At 42.1% G+C, this 19,506-nt stretch overlaps 1 protein-coding gene and 1 long non-coding RNA gene across 5 annotated transcripts in view; one reads left to right on the plus strand and one right to left on the minus strand.

The window, feature by feature from the left end:
• Positions 1-19,506, plus strand: part of LOC138617682 (protein FAM13A-like) — a 24,297-nt gene continuing 4,791 nt past the window's right edge. For 2 of the 3 annotated variants that reach the window (XM_069692864.1, XM_069692866.1), the window contains exons 1-15: positions 1-262; positions 718-922; positions 1,095-1,304; positions 2,807-2,987; positions 4,717-4,891; positions 5,419-5,540; positions 10,405-10,626; positions 10,834-10,942; positions 12,116-12,213; positions 13,052-13,106; positions 13,890-13,970; positions 15,304-15,511; positions 15,600-15,843; positions 16,075-16,207; positions 16,621-16,702. In XM_069692864.1, coding sequence (XP_069548965.1) covers positions 233-262; positions 718-922; positions 1,095-1,304; positions 2,807-2,987; positions 4,717-4,891; positions 5,419-5,540; positions 10,405-10,626; positions 10,834-10,942; positions 12,116-12,213; positions 13,052-13,106; positions 13,890-13,970; positions 15,304-15,511; positions 15,600-15,843; positions 16,075-16,207; positions 16,621-16,702 — 2,155 coding nt within the window. In that variant the 5' untranslated portion in view covers positions 1-232. The remainder of the gene's footprint in view (positions 263-717; positions 923-1,094; positions 1,305-2,806; positions 2,988-4,716; positions 4,892-5,418; positions 5,541-10,404; positions 10,627-10,833; positions 10,943-12,115; positions 12,214-13,051; positions 13,107-13,889; positions 13,971-15,303; positions 15,512-15,599; positions 15,844-16,074; positions 16,208-16,620; positions 16,703-19,506) is intronic. The other variant, XM_069692865.1, reaches the window with a different exon arrangement.
• On the minus strand, positions 17,688-18,579 carry LOC138617518 (uncharacterized). Of its 2 annotated transcripts, none has more exons than XR_011310668.1 (3): positions 18,450-18,579; positions 17,964-18,107; positions 17,688-17,920 (listed from the first exon to the last, which is right to left on the minus strand). It is a non-coding gene; the product is annotated as an uncharacterized lncRNA (long non-coding RNA). The 2 variants fall into 2 exon arrangements; XR_011310669.1 differs by having other exon boundaries at positions 17,964-18,035; positions 18,410-18,579.

The raw sequence follows: 19,506 nt of genomic DNA on the forward strand, positions 1-19,506 counted from the left end.
CGTTGCGGTACGTTTGACGCTAACTGACCCATTTTTCGCGAGAGAATTTCCGCTCGTTTTAAGCCGTAACGTTGGGATGTGACGGCGATGGCAGGGATTTTCCGTCGTACATCGGACTTTCCGACAGTTTCAGAGAGCGTAGCGTCATGTCGAGGAGGGGAAAATCTGTCTGCAATTTAAAAAAAAAAAAAAAAATGGAAAGCTACCCCGGTCCGCTGAGCTGAAAAAAAAAATGGGAGCAAGCGCTTCAATGTCGCTCTGTGTAAGTTCAACTGCAGACAACAAGTAGGATCTCAGCACATTCTTCTGTGGGTTTTTTTTTTTAATCTGTAAATGTTTGGCGCGGGAGGAGGACAGAGAACTTCTCGCCGTTTTACTAAGAGACAGCCAACTGTTGCTACAACTTCAAAATACTCCCGTTTATGAAGCTGGTCATTTGTGTTTTAGCAGTTTAATATGAATTGTTTTATTGAACAAATATGACACTTTGTCCTTTGTTGTTAGGCGGCACCTGACGTTTTGATAACACGGGTCGCTGGGGTGCAAGTCAAGGATCCCCGAGTGATGAAGTGGACACCTGTTGTTTATTCAGATATGCGCTCCAAAATGGAGGAGGGTTCCCGTGAACACCGGTCCCCCTCACTACCTTTCTCACGGAGGAATGTGACCGCAGTAAACTAGTGTCATCTCTTAATCAGCTGCCCTCTTTCCGAGCAGAGCGACCCATCTTCAGTGAGAATCCTGAAGCCCGGCGCCAAGGTCAGCCCGGAGCCCGCTGCTCCCACCTCCATAGCAGAGCCTGAGCACCTGACACCCGGGTGTGTGTTTGGTGTCGCCTTGGAAACACTGAGAGAGGATGGGCAGATGGTATGCGGAGTACCCGTGGTGTTAAGAGACATGGTGGAGTTCCTGGATAAGAATGGTAATTGAGGCACATTGGAGTCAGTCGTGTTTTCCCACTCTGCCTTGTTCCATCCTACACATCCGCCTTTCCCTCTTTCTTTATTTTTCTCCCACTCTTTCAACACAACAGTATAGTCAGACATCACCTGACATCACGTGTGCTGACTATGGATCTGTTTTACTCATCCCAGGAATGCACCACAGAGGTCTGTTCCGCCTGTGCGGGTCAATGGTGCGGACCAGGCAGCTGAGGCAGCGGTGGGACGAGGGAGAGAGGGTGGTCCTGGAGCATGAGGGAGATGTCTCCACTGTGACCTCGCTCCTCAAGCTCTTCTTCCGGGAGCTGCCCGTCCCCATAGTGCCCGAACCCCAGCGCAAACAGCTGCTCCTGAGCTTAACGGGTACAAAGAAATGGACTGGCATTTATTAGAATTAAATCCACAAACTTTTTCAGAACGTAACCGTAGGCCTATTGAAATGCCACTGTATCTCGGGACACCGCGTGAGAGCTACAGTGCAAGCGTTAAATCAACTGCTGAGACAGGACAGTGGTAGAGCAGTGAAAGTGTCAGTCCAAGCTTGTTGCTGACAAGCATCTGCCACACTGAAGTGTCCCTTAGTCAGATGCTGACAGCGTCGGGCTCAGGAACAAGACGCGCTGTTCGGCCATGTGGTTAGAGAACCTAGACGCTCCAAAAGGGAATGAACAGACCCTTATGATGTCGACATACATGGCGTATAGCAATGTGTAATGTACAAAATGCATTTGAGTGATCCCAAATTATTCTGCAGCATGACAACAACCCCAAGCATAGAGCCAGGGTTATAAAGGACTATTTTCAGTGACGAGAAGAGGAACAAGGAGTCCGGCACCAGATGGTATGGCCCCCACAGGGCCCTGATGTCAACAGTCAGTCTGGGATTACATGAAGAGGCAAAAGGCAGCTGAGTCAGTTCTAAAGAACTGCGGCAGGTTTTCCAAGATGCTTGAGACCACTTACCTACCAAGCGCCTTTCAAAACTGTGCGCGAGTGTACCGAGAAGAATTGGTGCAAGTTTGATGACTTGATTTACGATGTTTTCTGTTTACTGCAGTTTTTTGCGTTAAGCTAACTTGCTAATTAGAAACTTTTCAAAAGCATCCCCACTTTTCCTTCAGTGCCTAAAACCATTGTATCACGCAGTATATTTATTACAAGGGGATTGTCGTACTGCTGTTAAAACATTCAGTAAATCTATTAAGATATCTGCCAAAAAAACAAAACAGAAACAAACCATCAGACATGTTATATTTTTATTCACCATGATTCAGTTATGCGTTAAAGGCCAAATGATTGAAGCCAGTTTGGGAACTTGTGCGATGGTTATTTACAGTTTTATCGGCAGCATCAATATATATTTTTTTCATGTTTCCATCTCTCCAACATGTCTGCCTCTACAATGGAGAACAAATCACAGAAGTGGAAACAGAGTTGACTGGTTTGCAGTGGTTTATACATTCCCGAATGTGAATTGATATCAGTTGCTTTAAAGTGTTCGGTACAATAACAATAGACACAGCAAGGGAATTAAGTATTACTTAAACAAATGATTATGCTTCGGGTAACCAATTAATAATTTCCTTAGTAAAATTGAACGGCTGGTATCAATGCCCATTTGTGAGTTCTGAGGGGATGTTTTAAAATAAATTATTCAGTGGCACGTTATATAATTGTATTTTATATGTGCAGAGTCGTTGTTTATAGTGGGGTGGATAGGTCGTCTGCAAAGTGCTATGTTCATGTGTTGACATACCAATTAATACATTATATATCAGGTCATGTATCGTGTATCCACTGATGGCAAATACTAGATTGTCATGCATGTTGATAAAAATGGTTTTGATGTGTTTTCTCATTTTCAGGATATGCAGATAAGGCAGAGATGAATCAGAGTCTGAGAGAAAATCTTTGCCACCTCCCAGATGACAGCCTCGTCACTCTGTCTTACCTCATCCATTTTCTGTCCAGAGTGGCCGCTCACAGCCAATCAAATCACATGCCTGTGGAAAATCTGGCAACCATCTTTGGGCCTTCTGTATTCCAGTAAGTGGCTTTTTGTTAAAGCCTGATTCAGATCCTCTCCAAAGCTGTGGTGAGACGTGAGGTTCCACCCGTTAAATCAGTACCGTCTGAGTACACACTGACATGAATCTTGAGCAGACAGTTTGGTGACCTTGTCACTTAGCACATCTTAGAACGTTGGTATTCACACAGAGATTTAAGGAGCGAGATGATTGTGGTTTCTCTTGCATTTTGTGTTTGTCAGATGGAGACGTAGAAAACAGTACTTTGTCTGTCACGAGATGTGTCTGGCCACAGTTCATAATCCTCAGTGCTGGCGTGAAGTTGGGTTGGTCCCTTCGAGGAAATGGGTGGGGTTTGTGACTAATAACAGAGCATGGCACACAAAAAGACAGATGTATGAGAGGTCATCAGGATTTTTTTTTTTGGTTGCTTCTCCCTTCCTGTTTACAGAACTCAGACAATCGTATAAACAAACACAATCCCCAGGGAGGTACATGTAGAGTTACACTTTTGCTGATTGAGTTTCTGTCACCACAGTAAGGACTTGACATATTTCATCAGCTGCTTCCCAGTCACTCGATCTCCCAGTCTCGTCCATGTCGTTTCCATTTTCTTCTGAAAGTCAGTGGAATGTGGTTTTAGTCACACCATAAAGTTCTGCATGTCGTATGATGACAGCCAGACGATGAGAAGTGTGTTTGGGGAAGTGGACTTGGCAGCAGAAGTGTGGGGGAAAAAAAGTCAGTGGTGGGTTTGAGTTGTGGATTCAGAGAGTGCTGCGCTTTTAGCTTCTGCTTACTCAGGAATTAGAACAGCAATAGAGGAATTTAACAACGATATAATGGTTTGAGTGAAAAGGATTAGACAGCGAAAGAGAGGGTACATGACGCAAAATCTAGCAATAAAAATCTAGCTGAACAAAGCAATTACTTAAACCAAAATAGTAAATTTTGCTTTTAAGCTACATTTAAGTCCATTTTTGTCTCGCTTGTTTCAAGATTTTAATCATTTTTCCAACAATTTAAATTGAAATGACCGGGTATGACAAGACATGTGACAGCTTCTCCGCTGTGTCTGCACCCATAACTCATACCTGTCATCCAAACCTCTTTATATACAGCCTGTTCCCCTCATATATGTCTGTTGTGCAATCCGTGTGACAGACTACTTCTGTACTGTCACTCGACTGACCGTCCTGTCACATAAACACACATCTATTAACACCCACATTTTTCACTTTCTCCTCTATGGGTGCGTATGCTATGTTAACCTCCACTTACACACTGGTAAGACGTAAAGAAAAACAGAATAGATCATTTCAGCGACGGGGCGACATTTTGAAAACAAACCGCAGCCTCCACATAAAGATGCGAAGACCTTCTATTTAGGTCTGAAGTGGTGATTACCTCTCTCATGTGAATTTTATGACCGGCAGTCAGACATATCTCAGACATTTAGAGCGGAGGTTGCTAAAGCGAAGCTTCACATGTTTTTTTGTTGTTGTTTTTTTTTTACCGGTCGGCTGTTTATTTCTGTCAGGTGAAAATTCATTTTAAATGTCAAGTTTAACATTTTATGCACTCTGACCAGTTCACTTCAGTTCACTGCTGTGTATGCCTCCTTCCACTAGATGGAACCCCTTTCCATTCTGTTTGTTACAACACTTAATGGAGGACCATTTTGAATTCACATTACAGAGTTCGTATGACATTTGTGTTGCCCCCCTCCTTCTCTTTTTCTTATGCAGTCTTCCATCAGGACCCAGGATGCTGGAGGAGCAGAATTTGTGTAACGCCCTGCTGCTCCATCTTCTCAGGCATCAGGAGGTTCTCCTTCCAGTCCCAGCCGACGAGTCAGTGGCCTCCTCCATTGCCTCCGCCTCGCCCCCTCCCCCTACTCTCTCCGCTCTCTCACACTTTCAGGTGAATCATGTTTTTTTTTTTTTTTTTTTTCCCCTTAGCTTTGACAGAAATGTATTTTTAGGAATTTCGATTACATCAATCTCGCTTCAAATAATCACAGCACTTACTAACAAATTCGTAGAACCATTTTATCTGTAGGGACACAGTTGTGAGTCCTTGAACCAGTTTTTTTTAATATCTTTTGATGTAGTCCTTTCATGTATGAATTTTGTTTCTGGCCTACCATAGACAGCAGTATAATTTCTAAATGTTTGTTATGTTGTTTTGGTGCAGTACACTCCATTAAACTAAAAGGTCATTTTTCAGGAGGCTGTTATATCCTTTGTTGTGGAGTTTCGATCAGCTGCATAGCCGAAACAAACCTATCAATAATAAAGACAGAAGTTGCAGAAGTGTTTTGAGATTCTGTCATCTCTCTCTGGTGGTGGTGGTGGTGTGTGTGTGTGTGTGTGTGTGTGTGTGTGTGTGTGTGTGTGTGTGCGTGTGCGTGCGTGCGTGTGTGTGTTCACTGTTGTTGTCCTTGGTAGGTCCGACCCAGCAGCTGTCACTCAGAGCAGAGTAACGTGGGGAATTTGGAGGGAGAGACGGCCTCAGTGTCCGCAACCGCTGCTTTTAACCAAACACTGCAGATGCCATCTGAACTCATCAGGTACTGTCGTCGCTTCAGCAATCGTAAATTTGTAACTGCAAAAGATTGATAGATAACATTAATTACGTAAGCCGTTAAAACAAATTTTTGTTGCCTTATTTCGCATTCGAACTGTCACCAAACTCTTTATTTATATATATATATATGTGTGTGTGTGTTGTCCTGGGGTAAATAATGAGGAGCTGACTTTTCGCCTCTGACCTTTGACTCAATATTCAGCATTGTTGAGCCAGTTGTCGTGTTGACGGTTGTATCACTGGTGAAATGACAGCTGAGATGTCATTCGCAGGGAATTAAGGCCAATCTCTGGGGGTTTGTTTCACTCTGTTCACACGGCTGTTACAAAGATGTCAAACTAAGTCACTACATTTTATCAATGTCAGACAGTCCTGCTGTGAAACTTACAGCTTTTCATTGCTGTTGCAACTTTTAGGAGGGCTTCACTGCTGTTTTTGACTCAAGTGCTCTGTTAAGCTTGTAATTGATAGAAACATATATGAATGATCAGCAGAAGACAGAAGCTTAAACACTGAAGGACATTTTTTGTTATATCTACTGTTGTCCAATAACATCAAAGACAAATTTATGCATTTCAGTGCTGTGATGTGAAACTCTAAAGAGCTTTAGTTAACCTTTAAATGATCAGACTTGCTTTAAGAGATGTTGCAAAAGAAAAAAGTACACCAATCGTTTGATTAAATGATATTCAGAACTTTTAGACAACAGCTCAATTATTTACACATTAAACAGCTGACTTTACTTATGATATTGTGGTCAACGGGGGCAGGTGACAAGTTGCTGAACAAAAATATTTCAATCGAGTCACTTTAAAGACAAGAAGCAACAAACTGTTGCCTACAGCGCAACACGTCTTCACAGTAACTTTGCCCCCATCTATCTGTGGCCAACAGGAAAAAGTGAACGCTTCTCGTAAAGCAAAACTGACCTCTCTGTCTGATATCTAGCAAAATATCATCTCACAGAAGTGGGATAATGGTTGACAGAATCTATGCTGATCTATGCTATTCAGAACTTAGAGGCTATTGCTTTATATTCTATTCTTAAATTGAACACATACATACGCAAGTATATTTTTGTATTTTCTGGATTTGCCGGTATGCGTCATGGCATTCGTGTGCATTTACTGAATACGGATTGACTGAGTACAGTTCTGTGTCCGGTGTCTCTCTCCGTTTGTGTAGATGAGAGTTCTTGAAGATAAAAAAAACCACCTCTCAGTTGTCATTTTAAACAGAAATGGTTGTAGTTCTGTTTACTTTGTGATGATTAAAGGATGTCCTTGGTGGAAGGGAGTTTGATGAAGATGATATTTGAAATTAAGCTATGAGGTATTGCTAATAAAAGCCTTATGGTCTAAAGGCAAAATATATGAAGGTCACAGAAGGCAGCAGCCTGGCTGCCAGATGTCAGACTGCCCAGACTGTTGTTAAACTGCCCATGTGTGTCAAGTGAAAGATGAGTTATAGATGTAGCTGAGCCAGTCAGATAAGTGCATTAATTGTGTGTGTGTGTGTGTGTGTGTGTGTGTGTGTGTGTGTGTGTGTGTGTGTGTGTGTGTGTGTGTGTGTGTGTGTGTGTGTGTGTGTGTGTGTGTGTGTGTGTGTGTGTGTGTGTGTGTGTGTGTGTGTGTGTGTGTGTGTGTGTGTGTGTGTGTGTGTGTGTGTGTGTGTGTGTGTGTCTCTGTGTCTGTGTGTGTGTGTCTGTGTCTGTGTCTTTCTGTCTTTCTCAGCTGACACAGAAATGGTCTTTTCATAGCGGAGCACTTTTAGACTCGGATCTTTATTTCTTTCCACCAGCTCATGTTGATGCAGTGTCAATCTAGCTGCTGGCCTGCTATATGTTTTTGTTTGTCAGTTTGCCCTCACTGTGGTTAATAGAGCCAGGCTCCACAGCAATATCTTCAGTTAGCCCCGAGCAAAGAATATGGATTTCAGTGTGGAGCTCGCATCCAAGTATGTGGTACCCTCTGGTTACTATTCAAATAATAGTTGTGAATGTCGGACAGTGTTTTTCCTTTAAAAGAGCCCCCCTGATGGACACGCGTTGAAACTCCATCTACATATAGTAGATTCTGTAAAATCTGTCACTCGAGTGCTTCAAGTAGAAGCTACCTCACCGGTGTTATGTGTTCTCGCTGCTTCTAAGTGTTTGTTTTTAGCTGTCATGGGCCTAATAAATATCAATAATTTTTCATCAACAGCTTCCCACTCTCGTCTGTTCTGGCATATTATGTTGCATCACTCCAACTGTCTGTCTTTCTACATCTAAAGTGTTGTCTAAAATCCAAGGTCCACAACTTTCCCTCTTCCTTTATTAGTTTGTTAGTCTTTATTAGCATCCTGTTTCCTCAACTGAACGAGGGGCTTCAGATTAAATAGATACAGCCGGGAGTTAAACATTTGATTTAGTTATCACCCTCATGATAAAAGCAGCAGCACAGAAACACAGAAACAGATTGAGCACTTTATTTGGCATAAATAAATAAGAAAATTACCCTTTTGTCGCTTATTTGTCTTAGCACATGCCAGATCCGTTATTAGGATGTTGTGCTTTCTCTAAACACATCTAGCCTTTGCGTGCTGTTCCATCTGCCAATTCTGGACCTCTAAGCTTCCCACGAACGTCACAGTCCATATCAATTCCAACTCTAATTATACCGACATAGGGTTTAATTTCAAAACGAGTGTCTGCTTTCTCACTGCCACCATTTACATATGATCATATTTCAGATCTACAGATTTTAATTCTAAGAAATAGGGTAGTGTGTTTTCAGTCAGCTATTTGCTACAGTTTCCAGTAAATGGCATTTGCAGGTCATTTAAATGAATTTCTAAAACGGTCCATTTTCAGGTCAAGTCTAAATATGTAGGTCAAGAAATGTATGTTGTATAATGGGGTTTGTTGGCCAGCACACACGAATAATCGTCCCTTCTGGGTCACATATTTTAAAAACAGTACTGAACCCGCAGTAATAATTCTGATTGAATACATCAGTCAGAGTGATGACGTGCTTGCGTGTGAACATACGAACTCGTGTGCACCCTTGTGTTTATTGTTGTCATTTTGTGTGTTCCTTCTTGGCCTCTTTGGCCTGCTTCCATGCACCCATATTGCAGTGCTAGAACCGTCACTGTAGACCTTAAATATGACCAAGTGCTTCCGTATGCGAGTTCATATCCGTGTCTGTATATGTGCGAGTGTCTGTGGGCACGGGTAATAGAAGTGGGTGGGTCAGTCCTCTGCCTCCGGGTGTCACTCGTGACCATTAAGTAGCCGTCGTCTGCGCTCTCTTTTCTTTTATGTTGTTGGCTTTTCTCCGTCCCTCCGAAGCAGCGGGCTGTTCACTGCCACATCTGATCTCTGTGCTCGGCTCCTGTAAGTGGAGGAATTTGGGGAGAGCATGTTTTCTTGTCTCATCTGCTTCAGCATCAGTGACAACAACCATGGAGCCACAGTCCTCCACAAGTGAGTGAGCTAATGGAAAGCAGTCTCAGACCCAGGGCAGATGTATTTGCTCTGCATCATAACGCATAAAACGATTTGTAGCGTGCTGCTATCTGCCAACAAAAGACGTCTGTGGTGTGACATGCAGTGACATCTGTGTGTCTTGGGATTTGATGATGTGAACATTAGTAACAGGCTATAGTTGTCTGTTTGTGGCACTTTTGACAAGCCTCTGTTAAGGTGAAACATGTTTGAGGAAGGACAAATTCATGCGGAAACAGTCATTGGAAAAATCAGATGTGCTTGTTTTTGTTTGGAGTAGCTCGTTAGAGTTTTATGAGACATGTCAGAATGTAGCATTAGATCAAGCACTGCCGATTAATGACCTAGATATTTGATTTCCTACGGAAGTCAGCAGTTGTCTCGGGTATAAATCGTTGGACGAGAGCAGACTTAGCTCACGTTAGCCTTGTCTGACCAATGCGCCTAAAAACTTTTGTATTAGATTTCACATATTGTACTTCTGTTAACATAACTTAGACCTATACCTCATTATTTCTCGAGTGCAATTTTCAGAATGTTTGTTTTAATACCCTACAGATTTGGGTAGATTTTCTTTCGCTCTTTACTTTCTTCAAATCTCTCTCTCAGTATCTTTTTTTTTTTATAATAAGAAAAGTTCCTTGTTATTTGTGATTTCCCCGTCTTTTCATAGCTGTCACTGTCTTTTCGCTTTCTTTTTGACACTTTCACCTTTTCCAATCACGCATAAGACCCCCATTCTAAAAGGTCCCTACTCTATAATGTGTTGTATTGTTAACTCTATTGCAGGTTAATTCAACTTTTACTAATGCTTTATAGGCATAAAAAAAAAAAAAAACATGATGGAAACATTATTTTGGCATTTTGTGAAAAATGTAATTCATCCTCTTTTTGTGTTACATTCACCTTGTCTTTTAAACGAGAATATTTGTTCGACCATAATGGATCATTCAGCAACCACTATTCTGGATAAAGTGCCCACTGAGCACGGGGGGGGGGGGGGGGGGGGGGGGGGGGGGGGGGGGGGGGGGGGGGGGGGGGGGGGGGGGGGGGGGGGGGGGGGGGGGGGGGGGGTTTGACAAAAATCCATTAATTTCTCAGCCCAATTAAAAGTTGAATGAACTGTTGTAAGAAGGGTAGAAATGATTTTTTTAATTTTTTTTTTTATCAGCATTTAAGTTCTTAGTTAATATCCTGTTTTTATCCGGAAAGCATTAGTAGGAGATATATTAACCTTTAATAAAGGTATTACTTACAACTTACACACACGTTATAAAAGATGCCTCATTAAAACTGCCCACCCCACCCCTCCCCCTCACTTCTTCCTGTTTGTGTTTCTCTCTGTGTCCCTTCATAGTCCAGACACACTGGTGGAGGGTTGTGAAAGCAGCTCTGACGTCAGCGCTGACATTCAGAAGATGACTGCAAACCAGGAGGCTCTGGAGGAGAGCAGTGACATCGTGGAGGCAAGCTGCGTCCTCTCCTGCCCCAATGACCCCGGGCCATGGCAGCACCCACGGAGCAGACCATCTCAGACCGTCCGGGGGGAGCCACCGGACATGGAGTGTACCACACACGGGTGAATGTCCTTCCTTGTTTCACACACAGATGCTTTTCTTCAAGCATCTGACAAGGTGACAGCAGTAATCACGTCATTTTAAGAAGATGCGAAGGATTTGCCACTTTTGTTCCGCCTGTCTGCCTTTCTCAAACGTGCAATCGATTTGAATGAATGCAAAGTTTTGGAATAGGTTGCACTTAAATTAAGTTTTTCCTCTATCAGCAGGACCTTCTCACAGATGCCACAGCTCACCTTCATATCAAGGGAAAAGGAGGAGGTAGAAGTAGACGATAGAAGGGCACCTTCCTCATCCATCATAGCCGACTGCTCCATGGTGTGCACTGTTGATTTTTTTTTTTTTTGCTTTTATATTCTTTATGCCTTTTTGTTTGCATTTTCTTTTTTTCTGTCTTACTTTTGTGTCTTGCACACAGTCTCCAGCTGTCAGACCTGACTCTCTCAAGCTGTTTAAATTTATTCAACTGTGTCTATAATCCTTTATTTTTATTTCTAGATTTTATTTCTAGATCTAGAAATATGGTAAACAAACAACTGACTGACACACAGCTGGTATATATATATATATATATATATATATATATATATATATATATATATATTGATTGGAGTCCACCTGTGGTAAATTCAGTTGATTGGACATGATTTGGAAAGACACACACCGTCTATATAAGGTCCCACAGTTGACAGTGCATGTCAGAGCACAAACCAAGCCATGAAGTCCAAAGAATTGTCTGTAGACCTCCGAGACAGGATCGTATCGAGGCACAGATCTGAGAAAGGGTACAGAAAAATGTCTGCAGCATTGAAGGTCCCAATGAGCACAGTGGCCTCCATCATCCGTAAATGGAAGAAGTTTGGAACCACCAGGACTCTTCCTAGAGTCGGCCGCCCGGCCAAACTGAGCGATCGGGGGAGAAGGGCCTTAGTCAGGGAGGTGACCAAGAACCCGATGGTCACTCTGACAGAGCTCCAACGTTGCTCTGTGAAGAGAGGAGAACCTTCCAGAAGCACCGCTCATCACCTGGCCAATACCATCTCTATGGTGAAGCATGGTGGTGGCAGCATCATGCTGTGGGGATGTTTTTCAGCGGCAGGAACTGGGAGACTAGTCAGGATGGAGGGAAAGATGAATGCAGCAATGTACAGAGACATCCTTGATGAAAACCTGCTCCAGAGAGCTCTGGACCTCAGACTGGGGCGAAGGTTCATCTTCCAACAGGACAACGACCCGAAGCACACAGCCAAGATAACAAAGGAATGGCTTCGGGACAACTCTGTGAATGTCTTTGAGAGACCCAGGCAGAGCCCAGACTTGAACCCGATTAAACATCTCTGGAGAGATCTCTGTGAATACTTTCCGGATGCACTGTATATACCGTGGGGTGTTAGATATAGCGATATAGCACAATTACACTTTTAATGTTTCAAGAGGAAACCTCATTAGTTGTGTTAAGGGTTTTATAACACTGATTGAGCTGTTTTTCAGGCTCCTACAGACGCAGGGCAGAGTTCATGTATATCAGACTGCGGGGTAGCGAAAGAATCACCGAACAAAACCCAAACTCGGAGCGAGCGCACGGAGAGGTGAGATGAAAACTTCTCCATGTGGACTATTCAAGATGACATTTTGTTACATTCATGTTTTGCCTCATTTGTTTCTGCTTTGTTGTGTTTGTTTATAGGGATTGTCTCTTTAACGAGTCACAACAACTAATCACAACTGAAAATCAAAGAGAAGTTTATTGTGTGCATGTTCCTTTTATTTATTTATTTTTTTTTTTTTAGCAATCACAGTGTATCAGATTTAATTATGTCTCATTTGGATGCTACCGTTGTTTTCGTGCCCCCCCCCCCAAACCACTCCCGCTCCCTTCCTCTCAGTTCAGTTCATCTCGAAGGCCCGCGGTCAGACGAGAAGTAGGTTATCGGAGCAGTGTGCTGCTCACATTCATGGTTTTGATATGATTCCAGTCCAAATAACACTGAGTTGCCACGGGGGCTCACATGGAGCAGACCAAATAGCTCGGTTAGATCGACCTGACATGGTGGCATGCCGACTTTTTGTTTGCGCTGCCGCCACAGAGCCAGAGGACAGGTCGCCACGGTTATGCTTCATTAATGTCAGACATGAATAAGCCACAGCCTTAATGGCAGCGCCAGATGACCCCGTGGCCACACAAATATGAAGAGCTGGTCAGTCCTGCCTGTGAGCAGGTCTGATTGTGGATTGATTATTATACACACAGGGCACAGTGTGTGCAGTATTAAAGTCACATGGACTGTGACCAGAGGGAAGGATGTTACAAGAATAGCTTGTTGATTTCTTTTAATTAATTAATTAATTAATTAATTTTGCTAATACACGGTGCACTTTTATTCATATTTGTGATTTTATTGTGTTTGCCTTCATTTTGTTTTTCAGCCTACTGTGCTGCATAAGGTACAAGACAGAAGACACCACAGCGTCTCAGTGGAAGGTAAACGGCCCTTTCAGAATAATAAGACTGTGCTCTCCAAATCATTTTCGAAGGCTCCCATTTAAACTCAAGCTTTTAACGACCATACGAACACTCCGTGAGGGCCAAGTTGGAACATTTGGAGTCACAATAATCTATTTATAGAGCACATTTGAAAAGAGGAAACATCTCCTTTACAGAGATAGAAGAAAAACTGAAGCCTTAGGCATGCAGGCTAGCAAAATGTAATGCACTAATGCACATAAAATACCACCACAGAGAGAGAGAGAGAGTGAGAGAGAGAGAGCCTTAAAGTTTAGTCAGCTCATCTGGGATTTCAGATCAAAAACAAACTTTCAAAGTGATATTAATGCTCAGTTAAATTTTCAGAGCAGATCAAAAAAAAAAAAGGGAAGCTGTTTCTAAACCAATCGTGATTAGGGATACCATCCAGAGGGGTTACCAGATTAAGCCACAGTAAAAAAAAAAAAAGAAAAAAGACTTTGCGTCGCAGCGGCTAAACACACAAAGCTGAATGATGCTGATGATGATAATAATAGTGACAGCTGCTATCTAGTCTGGGGCGATGAGTTCAATTTTGAAAAATACGTGTTGACTTTTGAACCGTTGGTGGAAAAAAAAAAAACCACTGGTAAGAAAAAATAAAGAGGGGGGGAAATGATTTAATCTCTACATGTGTCACTGTAACCTGCATTTTTGCTCGTACATGCCCACATTGGTGCGTGTCAGTAAGTGGGCTTTGGGAATGAGACGTTTCAGTGATAATGCTGTCTGTTTCCTCAGAGGAGAGATGAAGAAGAAGGAGGATGTGGTGCTTCTCCTGACCGACAAAGTGATTACAGAGGCTGGAGCAGCAGCTGTGACGTAAGTTCTCCTTCCCCACGGTCTTTTTAGATACACAAATTAACACGGGGTATCTGTGACGCCAGGACGGCTGGTACCTCCAGTGATTGTGCGTGTGCGTGCGTGCGTGTGCGTGCTTTTATGTGCCGACCTGCGTGTGTATTTCTAGGTGTGAGCCTGCCTGCCTTTGGGTGGTTTGCTTTAGTTATAATAGCCTCACCGCTTCCACGTCCTCTGTGTGACGCACAAAGCAGTGTTTTTTGGGGTTTTTTTTTTTATGAATGAACAGTCGAGGAGGGTGAGTAAGAAGATGCCAAGCCCTTGTCTGCTGCTGCTGCCGTTGTGGATGATGATGATGATGATGACGACGGGGCTGACAGAGCACCTAACTCAATAAAAACAAATGCCCAGAATCAATCTACTCCCTGAGTGTCTCTGATGCAGCTCAGTCATGAATCTTATATTGTCACGATGCTTAACAGCATCAGAATTCAATGCCTGTACACCCACTTCCACTCACACACCCACAGCAATGTGACTTCCCGCAGCCCATCAAATACACTCCTTACCTAAGGCTGACAACGTTGCCGTGGAAACGTCTCGTCATGTACAGTACCTCGCTCCTCTCTTGCGCACACACCCACACCGCACTCAACGTCATGAGCGGTATTCCCGCCTCCCCCCCCCCCCTTCTTCCACGCATGATGAATAATCCATGTGGAGCCAGTTCAGCAGCAGAAGTGTCGGGAATGCCAGTCAGAAGGGGAGCCATGTGGATTTAGGGATTCTCTTTGGGGGGGCTTGCCGTTTTTCTCACACACTCGCAGACACGCGGATGAAGTCATCTAGGAATCACAGCGACATCGTTAATGGAATTACAGAACCGCTGACTGACAAAAGGAATCACGTCTAGGTGGTCAAGTGTTTGACTGACTGACACACAGAGACCGGAGGCGAGCTGCAGCAGAGGAAAGTCCATTTTTGTGTCGCTGAAAATAGGCACCAGCTCACGTGTGCTGCTGGAGCCTTACAAGATCAAAGATTTGTTTGTGTTTTTTTTTTAAGACGAGGGTTCCTCGCTCCTCTGCCAAGCAGCCTGCTTGTAGAGCTTTATCCTGCCTTTTGACTCCTACGTTTCTCAGGAACACAAGGCAACTACTCCCCTCATCTTGCAACTCTCTTCTCAGCCACGCTCCGTACAAGAAGAGAGTGAAGTGGTTTTACAGGACAGGAATACAGAGCAGCAAATGAAACACTAAAGACTCGCTCCACCCAAGCTGCAACGCTTCTTTCTGATTTCCGCTGCCCGCTTCCCATCTGCATCCCTGAAGCCATGTTCTGCTTCTGTTTCCAGAGCCCCTCCCTCAAGCTACAAGCCCTTGAGGCTGACTTGGGACCCCCGCCAGCACCACCAGACCCCCAAGCTCGGGATAACCTACCTGCTCAGCAGCAACCTCTTTCAACTGAATTGCAGAGCCTGTATTTGACCCACCAGCTGCTACTCCACTCACCGCCGTCACCACCTGCCCAGGACCAACACACAGTCGAGTCTTCACAGCCAGGTAAGAACAAATACTGACACAAGAAATGTTTAGTAAGGACATTTTATTAATTAGTCCATATCTTGAGCTTATTCTCTCTGTTTAACAGTTCACACCCCATCCCCAGATTTATCAGAGTCCAGTTCCGTCCTCTCCACTTCCTCCCATTCTGAGGGATTTTCAGGAGAGGATACCCCGACGAGCCCACAGGGCCCGAACGTCAGCCCACTCCTCTCTCGATTCACGATGAGCGACTGCCCCGTTCCCTCTCCTCGCTGCCTCAGTCACAGCCAACGCTACAACCTGGACCCCGACACAGCTCCGTCTCCGCCGTGCTCACAGCACATACGCATGTAAGGCAACTGTTTCGCCTCTAACTTTATTTAGGAATAGTGGCTCAAATGGGATAGTCCCACATTTTTTTTTTTTACTCTTTACATACTGCCATGAATGGGAAGTATTGTTTATTATAAATATTACAATGCTAATACTGGCTCCCATATCGGGCGATAGTCAAATGAGCCCTTATTTCGTGGAACAATATGCAGAGTTCAATCGAATAAATTTGCACTTTCTGTCTCCAGGGCTCGCTGCAGTGTCCATACAGAACCAGACGAGGCTTCTTTTTCCATCTCAATGCTCAACAGACACATCCACGTGCTGAGGAAGAGGATCAGGCGTTTTGAGGAGCGTTTTGAACAGGAGAAGCACTATAAGGTGAGGGAGGAAATAGGACCTGCTCGGTCAACGGGATTCTGGATCAGAAGTTTCAAATCCAGAACTCAGAACCGTGGAAGGGATTCGTTTTTCTTGTTGTTTTTTTTTGGTCGGTCCATGTCTGACAGGGTTATTAATGACGTTTAAGTTCTAAACTGATGTTAACCACAAAAACCAAAGTAGGATGAGTTACTCCCTCTACTGGTACATTGGAAAATTGACAGTCTGTTACACAAAGGATCTGTGGTCCACCGGTTGGCAGGGCTGCCGCACAGAATACTGTCCAACTCGCACACACTTGGAACAAGAGGCAAAGTAAAAAAAAAAAAAAAAAAAAAAACCTGCTCCAGGTTCTCTGTCCCAGAGACAAGCCCCTGTTCTGTTAGTGATGAGGATTTGTTTTTTTTTTTCAGCCGGCCCACAATGACAAGACAGCACATCCAGAAGTGGCAAGACTGATGAAGGAGCTCATCAAGAGTCGCAAGCAGCTTAAAGGTCAGTTATAAAACAATGAACACACACACACACACACACACACACACACAAATTATTGATTGCAGTGGTCAAAAAAACCAATCGGAGCTTTGATTAAAGTCCCCTTCAATCAGTCATTGTTAGTTATCTTGGATGTTTAAGCTTTATCAAGCAGAATGATGTATTCCGATTTTGACACTAGAAGGCTGTGGTCAAATTCTTTCTGCTGAAAGTGAGAAAAAAAAAATCATCTGAGCTCACCTAAAATCTGAGTAGGATTTATAATTTGGAAGCCAATCCTGGTCCAATAGGAAGTTTACAGAAGTGTGATGTGGAAACTCGTGCTTTGCACATGCAATGAGAATTACAATTTTCCGTGATGTAGGAGACATCTTGTGAGGGGTCCAAGCAGCATATATGCGTGTTTATCTTTGTTCTGATGATTCTTAAAAGTGATTGTGCAGCAAAATCCCTATGGTAAAAACTAACCAAATTTGACATGTAGGTTGCTCCCACTACTCAGGTACAAAAAAAATGAACCTACTTGACCTAATTGGTGGCTCTGTCACAATGAACTATACGTTTATCCAATTATCTCAAAAAACAGCCCGGGCTAGAATCAAAACTCTTTCACTTTTCCCATCTGTGAACGTATCTGCATCTATAATCCAATACTCTTCTGAATTAAAAAATGTCAACTTTTGTGACTATTTTTCAATGTTCTCAACATTTTGACTATTGCAAGCATTTTAAGTGGGGACAACAAAAACTACTCCAGTTTTGAAGTTTCCCCAAACTTCCCCAACATCTATCCACCCATTATCTATGGACAACTATTTTCTATTTCCCCAACAATTGAATAAACTTAACTTTTTTTTTTACAATTTGGTCGACATTAAACAAGTATGACTTTTGACATGCTATAGTATGACTTTTTTTTTTTAAATATTTCGGACGACATGCTAATGCAAAAATTTCACTTTCAAAATTTCTAAAAAAGGGACAATTTCACTTTCAAAATGCTGTAGTGTGACAAAATGGTATGGTTTGACTTTTTTCATATTTTTGATGACATGTTATAGTATGACTTTTTTTTATTTTTTTTATTGACAAGCATGTCTCCAGTGGGAATCGAAACAATGCCCTTCTCAATGAAAGTCACCAGCACTAACCACTACACCATTGTGCCTGTGATACTGTAACTTTCTTTGGTGCTTTTGAGGACATGCTATAGTATGACTTTTTTTTTTATCACATTTTTGACGACATGCTATAGTAAGACTTTTTTTCATATTTTGGACGACATGCTAAAGTATGACTTTTTTCATATTTTGGACGACATGCTAAAGTATGACTTTTATATCACTTTTTGACAACATGCAAAATGTGACTTTTTTCATATTTTGGACGACATGTTATAGTATGACTTTTTTCATATTTTGGACGACATGCTAATGCAAAAATTTCACTTTCAAAATTTCTAAAAAAGGGACAATTTCACTTTCAAAATGCTGTAGTGTGACAAAATGGTATGGTTTGACTTTTTTCATATTTTTGATGACATGCTATAGTATGACTTTTTTAATTTTTTTAATTGACAAGCATGTCTCCAGTGGGAATCGAAACAATGCCCTTCTCAATGAAAGTCACCAGCACTAACCACTACACCATTGTGCCTGTGATACTGTAACTTTCTTTGGTGCTTTTGAGGACATGCTATAGTATGACTTTTTTTTATCACTTTTTTGACATCATGCTATAGTAAGACTTTTTTTCATATTTTGGACGACATGCTAAAGTATGACTTTTTTCATATTTTGGACGACATGCTAAAGTATGACTTTTATATCACTTTTTGACAACATGCAAAATATGACTTTTTTTCATATTTTGGACGACATGCTGTAGTATGACTTTTTTTCATATTTTGGACGACATGCTAAAGTATGACTTTTATATCACTTTTTGACAACATGCTGTAGTATGACTTTTTTTCATATTTTGGACGACATGCTAAAGTATGACTTTTATATCACTTTTTGACAACATGCAAAATATGACTTTTTTTTCATATTTTGGATGACATGCTATAGTATGACTTTTTTTCATATTTTGGACGACATGCTAAAGTATGATTTTTTTATCACTTTTTTGACAACATGCTGTAGTATGACTTTTTATCTCTTTTTTGACAACATGCTACAGTATGACTTTTTTTTTATCACTTTTTGGACGACATGAGTTTTTTATCACTCTTTGGACATGCTACAGTATGGCTTTTATCACTTTTTGGACAACATGCTATAGTATGAAATGTTTTTTCACATTTTGGACATGTTATAGTATGACTTTTTTATCATATTTCGGACGACATACTAATGCTAAAATTTTCCTTTCAAAATTTCCAAAAAAGGGAAAATTTCACTTTCAAAATGCTGTAGTATGATTTATTTTTTCATAGTTTGGACAACATGAATGTATGATTTTTTTTTTTTTTTAATTTTTAAATCTATAAGCCTGTCTCCAGTGGGAATCCAACCAATGCCCTTCTCAATGAAAGGTACCAGCGCTAACCACTACACCATTGTGCCTGTTATACTGTGACTTCCTTTGGTGATTTTGAGGGCATGCTATAGTATGACTTTTTTTTTTAGATATTGCGGACGACATGCTATAAATGGATTTTTTTTTATCCATATTTCAGACTTTTTTGAAAGTAAAATATTTGTGAATCGCCAAAAATTGCGACTAAATTAAAAATGGCGGACTTCCTGTTGAGTTGATGTAATGGTGCAATGTAACTTTTTTGTACGTCTCGGTGTGAT

Source organism: Brachyistius frenatus, unplaced genomic scaffold (assembly GCF_029030835.1).
Source record: "Brachyistius frenatus isolate BFR_SWC_R1_liver_20210118 unplaced genomic scaffold, ASM2903083v1 Contig_13, whole genome shotgun sequence".
In the NCBI taxonomy this organism is placed as follows: Eukaryota; Metazoa; Chordata; class Actinopteri; family Embiotocidae; genus Brachyistius; species Brachyistius frenatus.